Genomic DNA, 16,917 nt, shown 5'->3' with positions numbered 1-16,917 from the left:
CCTAGGAGCAATCCCATCTGGCTCGTCCATGGAGTAAGTGCCCTCTGTTCATAGTGTACACACATCTAATTCTGGGTACTCTGGAGACACACAATCTCCATAGTTCTCCCATTGCCAGCCTGTGATATTACAGACACTGCAACTGTAAGGACCAGACAAACTCCATTTTGAAAAAGAAATTCCATTTTGTGGTAAACCTGGCCAAAGCCTAAACCCAGATTCCAGGAAAACCACAAACTAATCTATACAGAAAAATATTCCCTAGCAACACAATCAGCTCACCTTGGGAAAGTCCAAATATACTCTTTTGCTGGTCAAGCTAACCAGTAGGTGGTCTGGCACATACATAGCAACAACCAATCAGGAGAAGCCAGGCCAAAGTTCCTAATGCTCCCATGACTGCTTCAATCAACCTTTTCTATAGGTCAACTTGCCCTACACCTACTACCCAACCATGAAATGCCAAGGCTTGTCACTCCCTGCTTGCAGCTTTCCTGCCCAAATACCATCCAGTCATATACTGTAAAACCCATTTCTTTGTCTAAACCTATAAAAACTAGGGGCCACTTCCCTGCATCTGCTGTGTCAGTGCATAGGAGGTATGGCCCGGGCACAAACCTGCAATAAAGACTTCCTTGCAGTTGCATTTAGACTCAGCTCTTGGGTGGTCTGTTGGGGGAGTCTCTCACAATTTGGGCATAACACAACCTTGACAGATCTTACAAGTAGATACAGTTTGTTTGTAATTTTATTCTGAGGGTTTCTACTTCCCTAAAACTCTGATTTTACTAGAATTGCTATGACTTTTCAGCATGGTTGATAGACTTTCAGGAGAGAGCCAGATTAGAATTGGTAAGTGGCTGGCTGCTGCCCTGTGTCGGGACACTATTCTGATGTAGATGATGAAAGCACAGGATATTAATGTACCTAGAAAGAGGAACAGGATGCCAGTAAAGCTATGAGCTGGAATTAGGATTGCATGTAATTTTATGAGTCATAGGTTAAAAATATGACTGGGTGTGGTGGTACATGCTTTTTATTTCAGCATTTGGGAAGCAGGCAGGTAGATCTCTGTGAATTTAGGGCCAGCCTGATGTACCTGGTGAGTTCCTGACCAGCCAAGGCTATGTAGTAAAACCTTGGCTTTAAAACAAAACAAAACAAACAAAAACCCCACCTCAATCATTTAAGGCCTCCTGCACAGGAAATCTTTTGTCTATCTTTATTAGATTTACTCCTAAGTTCATGATATATTAATGTAGATATAAGTAGCCTATTTCACTCTTGTCTTCCAGCTTTTCTGAAGGTTCATAGTCTCTCATTAAGTTCTATGTGTGCTTAGTGGGTGGTTTTAACTTCAAAAAAATTTATAGTGGCCCCTAGAAACCACTAGCCTGGACCTTGGTGTGCAGAGTTTCCTGGTAGGGAACTGGGCATGACTAATCTTCCTGTTTGTCTTTTCTTGCTGAGGTTTAGGCGCCATGTGCACACAAAGCTCATAAGAACAATCCTTTGAAATTTTTCAGGTTGAAAACTTACTGCTTAGTAACCAGGGGACCATTAAGCTTTGCGACTTTGGCAGTGCCACAACCATCTCCCATTATCCCGACTACAGCTGGAGCGCCCAGAAGCGAGCCATGGTGGAGGAAGAGGTGAGGCATGCACTCCTAGGAAGTTGCTTCTCAGTTCCTTTTCCTCTCATGCTCTCTACATCCCCTCAGGGTCTTCAGGTACAACCTTGGCATTGTGTTCCGGGAGCAGCAGCATCTTCCTGTCTATACTCCGCTAGTTTGTGGCCACAGATTTAAACAGGATGGAAAATTCATTTCATTTCATCTTCCTCTTATCAACCTGCCTTTAAATGTCTCCATCCAGCTTTTGTTTTGTTTTGTTTGTTTGTTTGTTTGTTTGTTTTTTGCTGTTCTGGACTCACTTTGTAGACTCACAGAAATCCACCTGCCTCTGTCTCCCAGAGTGCTGGGATTGCAGATGTGCGTCATACCAGGCTCGTCCTGCTAATTTCTTAGAATTATTTTTATTGCCATAAATATGTACAACAAATTTTATTTTAACATTTTATGTGAGATTTTAGTAGCATTAAGGCTTTTACATTATTATGCAGCCATCTTCAGAACTTGTCTGAACTATGTCCTTCTAAACATAGCAAATTTTAGAGGGCTGAAGATATGGTTGAAAGATAGAATACTTGCTTCGCATGAGCAAGGTCCTAAATTCAATCCCTAGTATAAAAGAATGGTTTAGAAACATTCTTCGTTAAGGAGCCCACAGCCTAGTTCATATGGCTCCCATCCCTGCAAAGAGGCTACATCCTCAAAATGTATACATAATTCCACAATGGCTGACATTTCATTGAATTTACATAAATTGCATGTACAAAGCAATACCGAGCAGAAGAACAGTCACAGTACTCAGTGGAGAGGTCCAAAAGGGTAAAGAGGTAAAGGATGGAGAGTTCACTCTGGCTGCAGAGGGGCCGCGATTCTGAAGGTTGGCCATATATGTCTAACCTGTCAGGTGAAGCTTCTTCAAAGCAGGTTGCCTCTCACAGGCGGATGCAGCTGTGAAGGAAGAGGCACAGCTACCTTGGCATAATGCCTGCCGGGGACACTTACCTTTACTGCCCAGCATGATACAGGCCCTATAAAAGGCAGGCTTTCTGGGCTATTGGGAGGTCGGTCACCACATCAGGGCTATGCTTCTTAGACCAAGTAAGTCCTCACCTTTGCAAAGACCCTGCTAAGTTCTGTGTGACGTTTCATTCCCAACCACTGTTAGAGTTTGAAGCCCAGGAAGAATGCTGGCCAGAGCTTAGGAAGGAAGCCTTGCCCCACTTCATAGCCCACTCGGCACCATTGAGTTTTAGTGTGTCACTTGTCAGCCACCACCATCACTATGGGTGGGAACCAGTGTTTATCAATCCAGTCCAGTTCCTTTTGCTCAGTTCTCCTTTTCCAGGGTCCTGCCTATCTGTGAGGTATGGATGTAGTCCTGCATCCCTTTCATTATGCCCACCTATTGTGCGTAGACCTTGGCTCACTACCCCACCCTTCCCTGAAATGGGAGCCCTGGAACCTGCTCATGAATTTGTTATTAATAAGGTCTTAGATACTATTTTTCCCATGGTCACAAATCAATGTCTTTATTTTGGTGGGGAAATGTCCCCAGATTTGCTTAACAAGGATTCTTTTGACATTTACCATCCAGTATGGTTTTAATGTGGTTTTTCTCCAGACTTGCTCTGAGCTTAATCCTCATTGTGAGGTGTCCACTCTGGTAATTAGAGATGGGCCCTTAGAAAGGACTAGGACTAGATAAGGGTATCAGGATGGAGCCCAGTGTTTGAATTTTGGTGGCTTTGTAAAAGAGAGACCAGAAGATACATGGACATTACTTTTGTTTGCTGTGTGGTACCTTGTGTTGCCTAGAAAAAAAGACTGCCACTACATATGAACTCTTGACCAGAAATATGAACCCAAACAAACTTCCTTTCTCATCGTTTCCATAGTCTGCTGTGCTTTGTTATTTATTAGCATTGAAAAGCAGACTGACAGACCGTCATCTGGAACACTGTGTCTTTATGACACGACCTCATGCCTACCTTGCTCTGGCCCTGGGATCAGCTTCTTGTTTGAGAAGCATTGCTGCCGTGGAATGAGAAAGGAAGAGAAACTCTGGCCTGATCACAGGTGTGCTGGTCACTGCTGGGCCATTGTGCCTGGGCCTTCTAAGTAGATGTACTTACTTGTACCATCATGTAGCTATGCAAATGAGCACACATCCATTCTTAGAGTAGCAGCTATAGATCTGCACAGCACCTCCACCCCAGTGTGTCTTGAGTGAGAGCCATCCTGTCAACAGTCTGACTGTTAACCTGGTCAACCTCAGGATCATGTACCCTTGGCATCAAAGAATCTACTACAAGTTTGGGTTTGCTTTGACTTCTGTTCCCAAGTGCTGTGTGCTGAATAGACATAGTATTCAGACATTCCTGGGATTATTTTCTACTCAGTGTGGTCCTTACTCATTTGAAGTACATTTGAGTTTATTTAACGACATTTTCATAGCAATTGCCATAAGCCCCTTTTTACAACAGCCTCTTGGCCTTTATTTAGTATTTTCTCTCTTAGTCTCTTTATCCAGAGCTGGGCAGAGAAGTACTCTCTTCTCTCTGATCCAATGGACTTCTTTTGGGGTTTTTGTTTATTTTCTGATTCCTGGGCTCTGCTGAAATGAGTCTGCCTTAATTCACTTAGTTTACTCAGTTTCTGTATCTACTTGCATTCCCAGTATGTGCATTCATCTATGTGTGTGTTGCTTATGTTGTCTTCAGTATGTTGTAGGCCTCAAACAGGTCTGCACAACCAACCACCATGTAGCCATATATCAGATGGTACTAAAGAGCAGACACCTGGGAGAGAATGAGCTGGATTGAAGTGTCAGTGCCCTAAAGTACATGTAAATCAATTTTTTAATGAAAGTGCTTTCCACAAGCTATAGTTTATAGTCATACTACATAGCTTGGTGTTGGCCTTTTGTTGGCCACAGTGCACTCTACATTGCCTCCGGCCTGACCTTTTGTCCGTTCTTCATCTGGTCTCACTCTATCTCTTGGATCCATAATGTTTTACACCTTCCTCCAGGCTCTGGTTGGAACTGTATCTGCATAGATTTCCTTGTCATCCTTAGGAAGGCCTCTCATGTTGGCTTTCACTGGCTTGCATCTACCACAGTCTAAGAAGCCAAGTCTGAGGCCTTGGTGCCTTTCTGCAGTGTGCAAAGCATATTGGCTTGTTCTTGTTTGAATCATAGTGTGGGGGTTGTTATGAGAGTTTGATGTGAATTTCCCATGATATTACTGGGGGTCTAGAGGGTCTCAGTTTTGTGTGTGTATATGTGAGCGTGCTTTTCCGTGTATTCATATGTGTCTGAGTGCGTATGTATGTGGAGGCCAGAAGACAAGTTCGGAGTTATTTCTTAGGCGCCATCCAGTTTGTTTTTTAAGGTAGGGTCTCTTACTGGCCTGGAACTCACTAATTAGGTTAAGCTGTCTGGCCAGCAAGCCGCAGCGACCTGTGTGTCTCATCTTCCCTTGCCACAATACTAGCTTTTTCTTTTAGTGTGTGTTCTGGAGATCAAACTCAGGTCCTGACTTTTGTTCAAGGACTTCAGTGACTGAGCTATCTACCCAGCGCCTGGCTCTCAGTTTTTAAACATAACCAGCTGGCAGACATTTCTTGGGTTATGCAGGCTTATGTCCCCCACTAGACGTCATCTGGAAGCTTCTTTTCGTACAGCCCCTCCGTTTGCCCCTCATGTAAGCTGGCCTCTTTGATCACTTTGAAAGAGGTTTTTCATGCCAGGTACACCTGTTTCTGTTGAAGAAATAAAATAGCCCAGTGGGTGAACGTTTTGACTTGATTCTTTCATTAATGCTGGGTGGCCATGAGAGATTACCTCTGTAAGGAAAGCAGTGGTGCAGCATCGCATGGCCAGATGAGTGGCCACAGGGCCCTCTAGAACACAGTGGGAGGAAAAGTCATTGCTGCCAGCCTTTAGGAGAGAGCTTAAAAAGTTGTAGGGCTTCTGTGTAAAACAAAAAATAATTATGATATGCAACTTACCCTGAAATATTTGTGTTTTCTTCAGATCACAAGGAACACCACCCCCATGTACAGAACACCAGAAATTGTAGACCTGTATTCCAACTTCCCCATTGGCGAGAGGCAGGATATCTGGGTGAGGCCCCACTGCTTCTCTTACTCTTTTCTCTGCCCATCACCTTCATTTTCTCAAGTGTCACTTATGACTGCCTCTAGCAGAGGCGAATGAACAAAGCAGTTGGAGGAAGGTTGGAGAGATGGCTTAGTGGTCGAGAGAACTTGTTGCTCTTGCAAAGGACTCGGGCTTGGTTCTCAGTACCCACATGCTAGTTCACAATCGTCCGTAACTCCACTTCCAGATGATCTAATAATGCCCTCTTCTGAGCTCCAGGAGCAGAAAGCATGCACATGGGGCACAGACATGCATGGAAGCAAACATTCATACACCTAAGATAATAAATAAATCTTTTTAAAAATCAACTGGAGGGTTGGAGAGGTGGCTCGGAGGTTAAGAGCACTGTCTGCTCTTCCAGAGGTCCTGAGTTCAATTCCCAGAAACCACCATATGGTGGCTCACAGCCATCTATAATGAGGTCTGGTGCCCTCTTCTGGCCTGTAGGTGTACATGCAAACAGAACACTGTATGCATAATAATAAATTTTAAAATCTTTTAAAAAAATTAATTGGAGTAGCAATATAACTTTGAGTCTGCACTGCCATCACATGGCAACACAGACACTTTCTGTACTTGCTCTTCGTCTGGAGTCTTGAGTTCTAGACCCAGGGATGTCTGCAAGGATATGTAGTGCGTTCTCTGGGGACTATAGCCTTATTTGCCACAGCCATCCACTTTCCTTTCACACCAAATATAGTTGACACAGGAGACCTATATGACTTCAGAAGGTTTGTCCCCATATACAGTAAGTAGTCTGTTCCCAAGAGGACACCCCTGGGGCAGTCTTAGTCCAAATCATTACTAACAAGTTGATGCTGACTATTTGCCAGATGCAGTATCAGGCCACAACAGGATGAGACTCCGCCCAGCATGCCCACCACTTCCACCCCTTCTGGATGCCAACAGCAGTCATAGGTTGTTGTGCCTCTCTTCTAACTGACTGACTACAAGCCTAGCTTCCCACAAGCCCCTCATGGGGTTTGGTTGGCTTCCTAGAACGGCTCAGGGACACACTTACATGCACGCTTTATTGTAAAGCATATTTGTATAACTGATATTGATGGAGGGATTCATAGAGCTGTAGGAGTGCAGGTGGGAGCCTAACTCCTCTACCAAGCTGTACCACTCTCTGAGATCCTGTATCTGCTCAGCTGTCTTAAGAGTTCACATGAATCTTGGCAGCTGAGCATTTTGTGGAGACCTCATGGTCGATTACAACATTGGTCAGGGGCAGTCCACTTCACTGGCATTTCCTCTGCCCTCCAGAGGTTGAGGCCTCTGGTCCCATTCTTTCTGGCGCCCTGCCCTTTTTCCCTTTCATAACCCCTCTCCACGCTCAGCACTCGGCCGCTCTTCTCCCTGCATGGTCTCATTCGCTCTTTACCCCGTTCCTCACACCCTGCTCCCCATTTTTCCCCGCAGGCCCTGGGCTGCATCCTGTACCTGCTGTGTTTCCGGCAGCATCCCTTTGAGGACGGAGCCAAGCTCCGGATAGTCAATGGAAAGTACTCCATCCCTGCGGATGACACTCGTTACACAGTCTTCCATGGCCTGATTCGTAAGTCCTGTTAGGAATGGCTTGATGCAGACACACGCTCCCACTGGGTTTTAGGTGCTACTCACCCATTGGCCGTACAATTGTACGTTTGACTCCATTGCTGCTATTCTGACAGCATTCTAATGGGGGCTTTTCCATGGAGTTGCCCACCTGCCCACCCCTTTGATAAGCTTGTGGTATTCTGAGTGGCCACTTCTGACAGACTTGTTTAATTTCTTTGGTCAGCATTCTGTCATTCTTTGCTCTGAAGTCAGCACTGTGATCTTTGCTCTGTAACCTCTGCAATAGCAGGAGGTGGTATCCAGCCTAGGCCCAGAGCTCTAGATGATACGGGACTAATTTATGCTACTGTTTTGCATTAGGTGCCATGCTAAAGGTCAACCCAGAGGAGAGGCTGTCCATTGCTGAAGTGGTCCGACAGCTGCAGGAAATTGCAGCAGCTAGGAATGTGAACCCCAAAGCCCCCATTACAGAGGTAAGGACATCATGAAGCTCCACTGCCCATGCCTAGGCCTACAAGGTGTTGTATACTCTTGGCATTAGCCTAGGGCTCCTTCATCTTGTATGACTGAAGTCACAGACCCCCACAGGCTCATGGCTACCACACTAAGCACTCCTGTGAGTCCTTACTCAGGGAGTCTCAAACTCGGGACAAGCTCTCCCAGCCAGATAGGCCAGAAGGTTCACTCTATCATACCATCTGGTTGGTTTTTTCATTTTGTTTGTTGGGTTTTTTTTTCTGGGTTCAGGTGATGATTAGTACTATCTACATCTCACAGTTTCCAGTGTCATGTACCCAGCCATGGCCTTGTGGTTGCATTCTCCCCAGGCTAACGTGGGCTTATGGGCTGTTGGACTGAAGCAGTCTATGCTGTGTGCATGGAAGAAGCAGGCAGCCTGAGAAAGTGTTGTGGCGTGTGGGGCCAGGAAGCCTTCTTAAGGCAGCCATAAGCCTAGCCCATACCTTCAGGGCACAGACAGGTCCCTGGGCATATCTGGGAGTCCAGCATCCATGTCTGCTTTGCTATGCCTAATTCATGGCTTAGGGCAGATTCTGCTATCCTACCCTCGGGGTCATTCCTGAAGTAAGGCCTCTTTTGAATCAATCTGCAGAGACTGGATGTCTGGTTCTAGTTTTGTTTGCTTCCTGTTTGTTGGTCCTTTCATCCCTGGACCCAGAGCTTCCTAGAGGCTATTGATACTGGACTAGTTACCAAGGTGACTGAGGTCTATGCTGCTGCAGAGCAAAGGTAGAATGCACTACGGGCTGAGTTCAAAGAGTTATGCAGAGTTGGTCTGAGGGGTTCTTAGAGGAGCCCCACGCAGCACTAGAGCCACAGGTGTTAAGGTTCTGGTCTACACACCTGATACAAGATGGTTGAATGGCTTGAGAGGAAATGAAATAGGAAGAACAGATTCTGTGTCCATAAGGGTTTGGATGTGTCTTGAATAGGATAAGGATGTTAACATTTAAGTGATAATTGCTCCCTGGGTTACCCTGAATGTGGAAATTTTATTTGTTTTATTTCTAGCCCTGCCTACACTCCTGGGAACTTATCCTTGCATGGTAGAGTAAAGGAGGTAGAGGTTTGCCCATTTAGTTTTTTGCTCATCAGCTGAGCACAATGCTAAGTTCAGGTGTTTAACTTGCTCTGACTTTTGTATGAAACTGATGCCATGCTTTTGAATCTTACAGCTGCTGGAGCAGAATGGTGGCTATGGGAACTCAGGGCCCTCCCGAGCACAGCCCCCTCCTGTGGGCCCTATGAACAGCAGTGGAGGTAAGTGCCCTAACGTACCCACTGGGATGTCAGTTCTCTTGTTTACCAGGTACTCACTGCTCATCCTAACATTTCAAAACCCTGTTCCTATAGGGGTTTTCAGCAGGTAATTGGTTCTATCATCCCATGGAAGTCATGGTTCTTTTGAACTGAATGAATACTCAGGGTATTTGACAGGGTGTGTTGAATCACATCAACCAAGGGAAGGATTGTCAGGGCAAGATCCAGGAGACACTAGCCTAGAGCCCTGTCCCATAGGAGTCATATACCCACTTCACAAAGCACGGGTTAACTCACCTGCCATTTAGGATATAATGGGATAAGTCTCCTAGGCATGGTTGGCCGTAGTCTCTAGCTCCTCTGGAGGTTACACTGTACCCTGAACATCTGCGCAGTTCACAGCCTATGTAAATGATCCTTCTCAAGGGAAGACCTCACAGAGATTGAGTATGAAAGCCAAACCTGCTTTTGACAAGGTTAGCAGATAAAACTTGAAGGTAACAGAACACTAGAGGTGCCTACTGGGAGGTGAGATGAAGAGATGGGGGGTCATAGGAGCCTGGGGTTCAATGGAAGGGTTGAGGACTGTTTGTACTGGTTTGAGAGAGCCAAGCCACAGACAGGGCAGTGGCCTTCCATCCCATGTGGAGTGGCTGGCTTCCTTGAGATTACCACTTAGGGAAAGGAGGACTCGGAAACAGATATGGTCATGGACTGACACTGACTGTTGGATGAACTATTTCTCTCTTTTTTTTTTCTCCCCCCGTTTTTCAAGACAGGGTTTCCCTGTGTAGCTTTGGCTGTCCTGGACTCCCTTTGTAGACCAGGCTTGTCTCGAACTCACAGCGATCCACCTGCCTCTGCCTCCCAAGTGCTGGGATTAAAGGCATGCACCATCACATCTAGCTAAACCATTTTTTAATATACTTTTAGGGACGTCAAGGACTGACGTGATCCCTTCTCTAGGTCTTTGTGTCCTAGCAAGGCTCTGTCTCCTCTGGTTGGCCTCCCCAGGGTTTTGGTACTTCAGGTCCTTAGTCCCTGTGCCTAGCATGTGTGGTACAGATGTAGACCATAGGAAGTGGGTTCTAGGGTGTCTGCTTTCGCATTATGCTGTGTGGGCTCATTGCTTGTGGGGCTGTTCAGAACCTAATTTACGTATGTGTTCGCTCTACCACCACAGTCCTTGATGGCTTCACTCTGATCTCAGAGTCCGCTTTTGTGGGCATCACCTACACTCACTTTAGAAAGAGTATCATGTCCTGAAGTTACCCCCGGAGACTGTGTCCCATAGTTGGTTCAGTTATGTGTTCACATGGCCTTCTGTGCCTGCATTGGCCATTCCTTGGTCTCTGAAATGACTGGAACCAACAGCCTAGCACTTGCTAGTGGGAAAGAGGGCACACTGGTGGGTGTGAAGGAATCAGGGGAAGCAGTGGAGCTTCTTGAGGGCATATTCTTGACCTACTGTGGCTCTTTCCTGTAGTTTTGACTCTGGCAGAGTATGACCAGCCCTACGGTGGGTTTCTTGACATCCTGCGGGGCGGGACAGAACGGCTCTTCACCAACCTCAAGGATACTTCCTCCAAGGTCATCCAGTCTGTGGCTAAGTAAGTGTGAATAAGTGTGAGGGCTGTCCTGCTCTTTGCCTGTGTGTAGATTCCCCGAGGCACTCTCTGTTAGGGAAGAGCCAGATACAGAGCCTAGAACCTTGTCTTAGTTTGCATTCTGTTTCTGTGATAAACCAATGTAGAGAGGAAAGAGTTGATTTCAGCTTACAGGTTTCAGTTCATCATCAAGGGAAGCTAAGACAGGAACTTAAAGCAGGAGACTCTGGAGGAAGGAACCGAAACAGGCCAGAGAGGGATGCTGTTTACTGACCTACTTTCTGTGGCTTGCTTAGCCTACCTTCTTTGTAGCCCAGGACCACCTGCCCATAGGCCAATCTTACAGAGAACATTTTCTCAATTGAGCTTTCCTCTTCACAAATAACTCCAGCTTTTGTCAAGTTGAAAACAACACACACACACACTAACCCAGTCCACAGAACCCCACACAGAACTGGCTTTGAGCAAATCAGCTCAGGGTCTCCTTAGCTCTGCCAGTATCTGGCATGATAGCACTGGTTTTTTTCTTTGATATCAAATAGATAAAGCAATTGCAGGGCAAAGCAACACCTTCCTGCATACTCTGGTTATTATAAGTCAGTCCCTGTGACACCTGGGCCACAGTGGGTATGATTGTATGCTTAAGAAAGTCGAATCATAGCCCAAAAGCCTTGGTGAGTGGTACAGAACACAGCACTGTGATGGAGGTTATTTCATCAGCTTTTCTGGTGGGAATTGCGACTGAGATGCCTGCTGGCTCTGGCTCCTGTCAGTGTGGATGCCTGCTGCTGTAGTAAGCACCATTGAATTATAGTGCTGTGGTCCCCAAACTTCAGGAGTTGATGATATAGCCTTTCCCTTTTTAGTTGGTGATTGTTTTATGTTTGTAGCCTTAGCAGTTGCATATTTATGCCTGTACCACTTAGGGAGTACATATAGGTATGCTACATTTTGGAAATGCAGATATGCAAGCATTGCATATGCATGTGCCTTCTGCCAGGAATGTGTGCTTAAACCACCAGACATGTCCAACCTTTTCATATTATGATGAAAGTTCTTTAAAGGAACAGAACTGATAGAATGTATATTGCCTATTTCTATATGGGGTTTATTAGATTGATTACTAGTACCACAGACTGTAGTCCAAATAGTCCAGTGATGACTGTCTCATGACAGAAAGGCCAAGAATCCAATAGCTATTTAGTCACATTGCAAGAAAGTCTAAGGAGACAGTCAATCCAGTATCACCATTTGGTTCTGTTGGGTCTGCCTGCCTTTCTGAGTCCAGAAACTTTCCCTTCTTTTCTGCTTTGGAGGTTTTCCAGGGCTTTCTTTGGTACTGTGGGCTTCTTTACTTTCTCTAAAGATGCACTCTGCACTACATGGCTGCTTGTTTGCCATGTTGCTGACCTCCATGCCAAATTCTAATGGCATGGCTCTCTTTCTTGCAACTACGAGTCTATAATAAACTTTAAAACTAAAACAACAACTTATAATGTTTCAAGTAAGTTTATGATTTCATATTGACTTATATTCATAACTATCTTTGGCTGCTTCTAGACTGTGGGGTTACCAAGTAGACATGGCTGATAAGAGTTACATAAACTCCTGTGTTTATTAAATTGACATACAAATACCACCAAATGCTTTCTTTCTTTCTTTCTTTCTTTCTTTCTTTTTTTAATTCTGTCAGTGAAAATGTCCAAGTGTAGTGACATGTGACAAAAGTGACCTCTTCAGGCGATCTTTGTTACCTGAGGCCACTTGATGTTGTAGAAGCCAAGGTCTGGACCACTCTTCTGTGTGTTGAGTCAAACCTAATGTATACACCCCTGAGCCTGTGCCCAGAGCTGAACTGCCCGGGTCCCTGGACTTTTCCCTAAATAGGCAAGAGACTAGGGGGTAGCGTGTGTGGAGCCCTGAGTGATACTCAGTACCCATTGTACAACACTGAGTGTCTCGCATGTGCTTTCCCGTACCTGACCGGATGCTGGGCACGTTTGTCTTCTTTGAGGGGCAACTAGGTTATTTTCATGTCATCGTCTGCTGCGTATTTGCATCCTTCACTCTGTTTACATTTGTAGCCCTGACTGATTTGAAATTCACTACGTAGACCAGGCTGGCCTTGAGTTCACAGAGATCAGAAATCTGTCTGCCTCTGCCTCCAGAGTGCTGGCATTAAATACATCTACCACTGATACCTGGTATCTTGGCTACTGTTGGGTTATATATTTGGTGAAGAAACAGATTGTCACTAGTTAGTTCTGATCCGGGGCTTGTCTGTTTAAGTGCCTTTCCCCACAGGAATTTAAACACCAGATAAAGCTATACTTTGGTACATACTGTTTGTCTCAGGAGCCCTTTATACCCTGAGCTAACCTGTCTTAAATAGGTTCAAATGACATTTTAAAATGTTAAGATTGCCATAATCAGATTTCACATCAGTGAGTTTATAGTGTATATCTGTTCTTTTTTCTACCTGGCCTCAGTATTGACCCCATGTTGACTTTGCTGATGCCAAGTATGCCTAGCTCAGCTCTGTCCCTATGAGGCCTCACTGCCCAGCTGGGGTGGTACTCAGGGTAATTCTGCAATATCACTTACCTCCCTCCTTTCTCCTTTCCAAGGTAACTTGGTTGTTCTGGCATACATGGTTTGGTTTATGGTTTTTGTTGTTGTTGTTGTTGTTTGTTTTTGTTTTTTGTTTTTTAAGAGGAATTGTAGAATAATTTGTCAAGTTCTTACAAAGTCATTAGGTTTTGATCTATATTTTTGTCAGTTTTATGGGCCAATTTAGGGGATTGGTTTCTAAGAGTTTCTGATGGCCATGAGCAATAATGTATGTTGGTCATTTGGGATATCTTTTTTTTTCCCCTCCAGCAATGTCTGCTGTCGCCTTTCAGGCCTTTACAGAGCACAAGGTGTGCTCTCTCCTCATGTTGCCAGCCACTGTTCTGTCCAGCCCTGGAGCAGTGGGATCAATGGCTGGTGTCTAACACCCTCCCTGCCTTTATTCCTGTCAGGACCAGCCCTCTGTGTTTTGCCTTTGAGAATACTTCAGAAAGCAAAAGACGACTATAGCCCTTCCCTGACCTGCTGCCCCATTTTAGATGTTGCATGCTGCTTCTCATTGGCTGTCGGCTTACACAGCAGGGTCATATGCAAGACCTTGTGCACATGCGCAGACACACTACACAGGGGATACAGCCTGCAAGCAAGATTACCTCAGAATTCTAGGCCTTGGGCTCCACTTAAAGTTCGTATACCTGCCAAGTGTTTTTTTATGCTGATTGAGTGTTCTTTTCATTCTAGCTATGCAAAGGGTGATTTGGACATATCTTACATCACATCCAGGATTGCAGGTGTGTCTAATTGGATGGGGCACTTAGACAGGACACCAGTGGAGGTAGCCAAGGTACCTCTAGCCTCTTTGGTAGCCATGGATCGATCTGAGGTGTGGTGGGAGCACTACCCCAGAAGGGTGGTAAGTAGGTGGCTTATGTCAAGCATATTTCCTGACAAATAAAAAAGACAGAGCCAGTGTCAGCCCAGCTTTTGGCATGATTGGAACTCTGAGGGTACGAAGGGAGTAATGGGAGGACTATGCACATTTAAAACTAGATAACATAGGCAAAATATCATCAGAAAAGCTCATTGTGGCCCTAATAGCCCATGATGTACATCAGGTTACCTGGAAAGCTCTCCCGGAGAGCTGTGATTAACTTTGTGAGATTTCCCATGTTATAGTTTGCACACATCTCACTACATAGGCTGGGAGACTTGAAGAGGATGAGAAGAGCCTGTGTTTGTTTGGCCGGCTACCTGGCTGGGAAGTGAGCACAGCCCAAGAAGGCAATCCCCTAGCAGCTAACTAGGGCCTACTTTGTTTCAGTGATGTCGTTCCCAGCAGAAGGTGTGGAATCAGCAATCAAAAACAACATAGAGGATGTGCGATTGTTTCTGGATGCCAAGCACCCAGGGCACTATGCTGTCTACAACCTGTCTCCAAGGATATACCGGGCTTCCAAGTTCCACAACCGGGTAAGAAGCCTTGAACTATTCTTTTGTGATTTGAACCATTCTTTTCCCACTTAAGTGTATTTTTTTATTTGTTTGTTTGTGTTTTCAAGACAGGGTTTCCCTGTGTAGCCTTGGCTGTCCTGGACTCACTTTGTAGATCAAACTAACCTTGAACTCACAGTGATCCCCCTGCCTCTGCCTCCCTGAGTGTTGGGGTTATAGACATGCACCACCTCACCTGTATTTAAGTGATGGATCTGCACTCGCCTGATATGGAAGGAGCCAGACATGTGCAAGGAGCTGACCATAGCAGTTGCCAGGGAGGCTAGGGCTAGAGGTGTGGCCAGGGCTGGGGATAGGCCATAGTTTAAAGGAAACTTTAACACACACACACACAGAATACAGAGTATGGGGTGAAAAAGAAACTAGGGTGCCTTCCTCCCCTTTCCTGCTTCTGGACTCCAGGACTTTTCACATGTAAACTGACTCAAAGCACAGGAAAAGGCAGTTCTTTTTGCAGCATCAGTGAATCAGGGTTGTAGCACAGGGTACTCATAGCCAAGAGGGATGCCATATGAGAGCCCCAGCTAAGGAAGACACTCAGAGACCCAGGACACCACACATGTGGAAGGACAGTTCTGGGAGGCTAGTGACATGGTTCGGCAGATAAAGGTACCTGCTGTCAAGCCTGACAACCAAGTTCAATCTCTCAAACCCACACGGTGGAAGGATAAAAGCAACTCTCATTACTTGTCCTCTGACCTCCACGCACTTGGGTGCATGTATGTACCTGGGCATACACACAAAGGTTTAAAAAGGAAATTAAGTGGAGACAAATTAACCCTGTGGATATGCCAGCCAGGTTCACTGGGGCTGGTACGGAAACTTAGCTAAGTAGACTTTCTTCCTACAGGTCTCTGAGTGTGGCTGGGCAGCAAGGCGGGCACCACATCTCCACAGTTTGTACACTTTATGCAGGAGCATGCATGCCTGGCTCCGGGAAGACCACAGGAACGTCTGTGTTGTGCACTGCATGGTGAGTTGTGTTGGCTGCATACACTGAACCAGAGTGAGACTAGTCCTGGGTACCACAGGAAACACTGACTAGGGGAAGACCTCCATGTTTGAAGCTTTGGGCTTGATGATCAGAGACTCCCTGGTGGTTGGTGCCTGCTCCTGTGGGACAAGAAGCACCCATAAGGGCTCTTTTTGGTGGTCCAAGCAGCACACCCAGCATCTCCAAGCATCTGGGGAAAGGGGTGTGCACCTTTTAGAAAAGGAGGATTTTGTGGCTGCCTGGGGGGGGGGGGGGCGTACAAGACAGGTTTTTTTTTTCTATGTTATCTTGAGTGTCCTGGACTCACTTTATAGACCAGGCTGGCCTCGAACTCATAGCGATCCACCTGCCTCTACCTCCCAAGTGCTGGGATTAAAGGCGTGCGCCACCACACCTGGCTGAGAAAAGGAGTTTTTACCTCAGGTTTTTTCTAACCACAGAATAGGGGAGAAAGATTTGGACACCTTACGGGTAGTGTGACACCCAACAGGAAGCACAGTCAGGGCTCAGCCCTGCTGTACTGCAACTGTGTTTTGATTTTTTTGAGACAAGGTCTCTCTGTGTACCCCTGGATGTTCTTGAACTCATTATGTAGACCAGGCTGGCCTCTTAACTTACAGAGATTCACCTGCCTCTGCTTTCTAAGTGATGGAGTTAAAGGCGTGTACCACTACATCTGGCACAACTGTTAATAAATACTGCAGTGAGAATAGTGGTAAGACAGACGTGGTGGTGCTGGCCTGTAATCTCAGCTACTTGCGAAGCTGAGGCAGAAGGACCACAAGGTAAAGGCCAGCCTAAACCACTTAGCAAGACCCTGTGTTAGAATTAGTGAGTATTAGGAATTAAGAGTATTGGGAACCTAGCACGTAAGAGGCCTTAGGCTCAGTTCCCAGTGACACAAAGAAAAAGACAATGATGCACAGTGAGGCCAGCAGACCAATCTGTGTACTTTGCTGTTGACTGTCTTCTGGGTTCTGGATTCCTATTGCACAAAGCATATTTATATATGTTCCTAAATGTATTATCATAAATAATCCCGACATTAGGCCCTTCCCTTAGCCACATAGACAGTTAGGAGGGCTATAGGAACTGTTG

The 16,917-nt window shown here is 45.7% G+C and overlaps 1 protein-coding gene across 1 annotated transcript in view; it reads left to right on the top strand.

Moving 5' to 3' along the window:
* Positions 1-16,917, top strand: part of Gak (cyclin G associated kinase) — a 55,757-nt gene that overhangs the window by 12,859 nt on the left and 25,981 nt on the right. Inside the window, exons 6-14 of the mRNA XM_051170569.1 lie at positions 1,527-1,652; positions 5,668-5,757; positions 7,219-7,354; positions 7,717-7,829; positions 9,051-9,135; positions 10,622-10,745; positions 14,055-14,104; positions 14,635-14,783; positions 15,676-15,798. Of these exons, the coding sequence (XP_051026526.1) occupies positions 1,527-1,652; positions 5,668-5,757; positions 7,219-7,354; positions 7,717-7,829; positions 9,051-9,135; positions 10,622-10,745; positions 14,055-14,104; positions 14,635-14,783; positions 15,676-15,798 (996 nt within the window). The remainder of the gene's footprint in view (positions 1-1,526; positions 1,653-5,667; positions 5,758-7,218; positions 7,355-7,716; positions 7,830-9,050; positions 9,136-10,621; positions 10,746-14,054; positions 14,105-14,634; positions 14,784-15,675; positions 15,799-16,917) is intronic.

This window comes from Acomys russatus, chromosome 28 (genome assembly GCF_903995435.1).
Source record: "Acomys russatus chromosome 28, mAcoRus1.1, whole genome shotgun sequence".
NCBI classification, from domain to species: Eukaryota; Metazoa; Chordata; class Mammalia; order Rodentia; family Muridae; genus Acomys; species Acomys russatus.
This window is presented reverse-complemented; position numbering and strand designations above follow the sequence as displayed.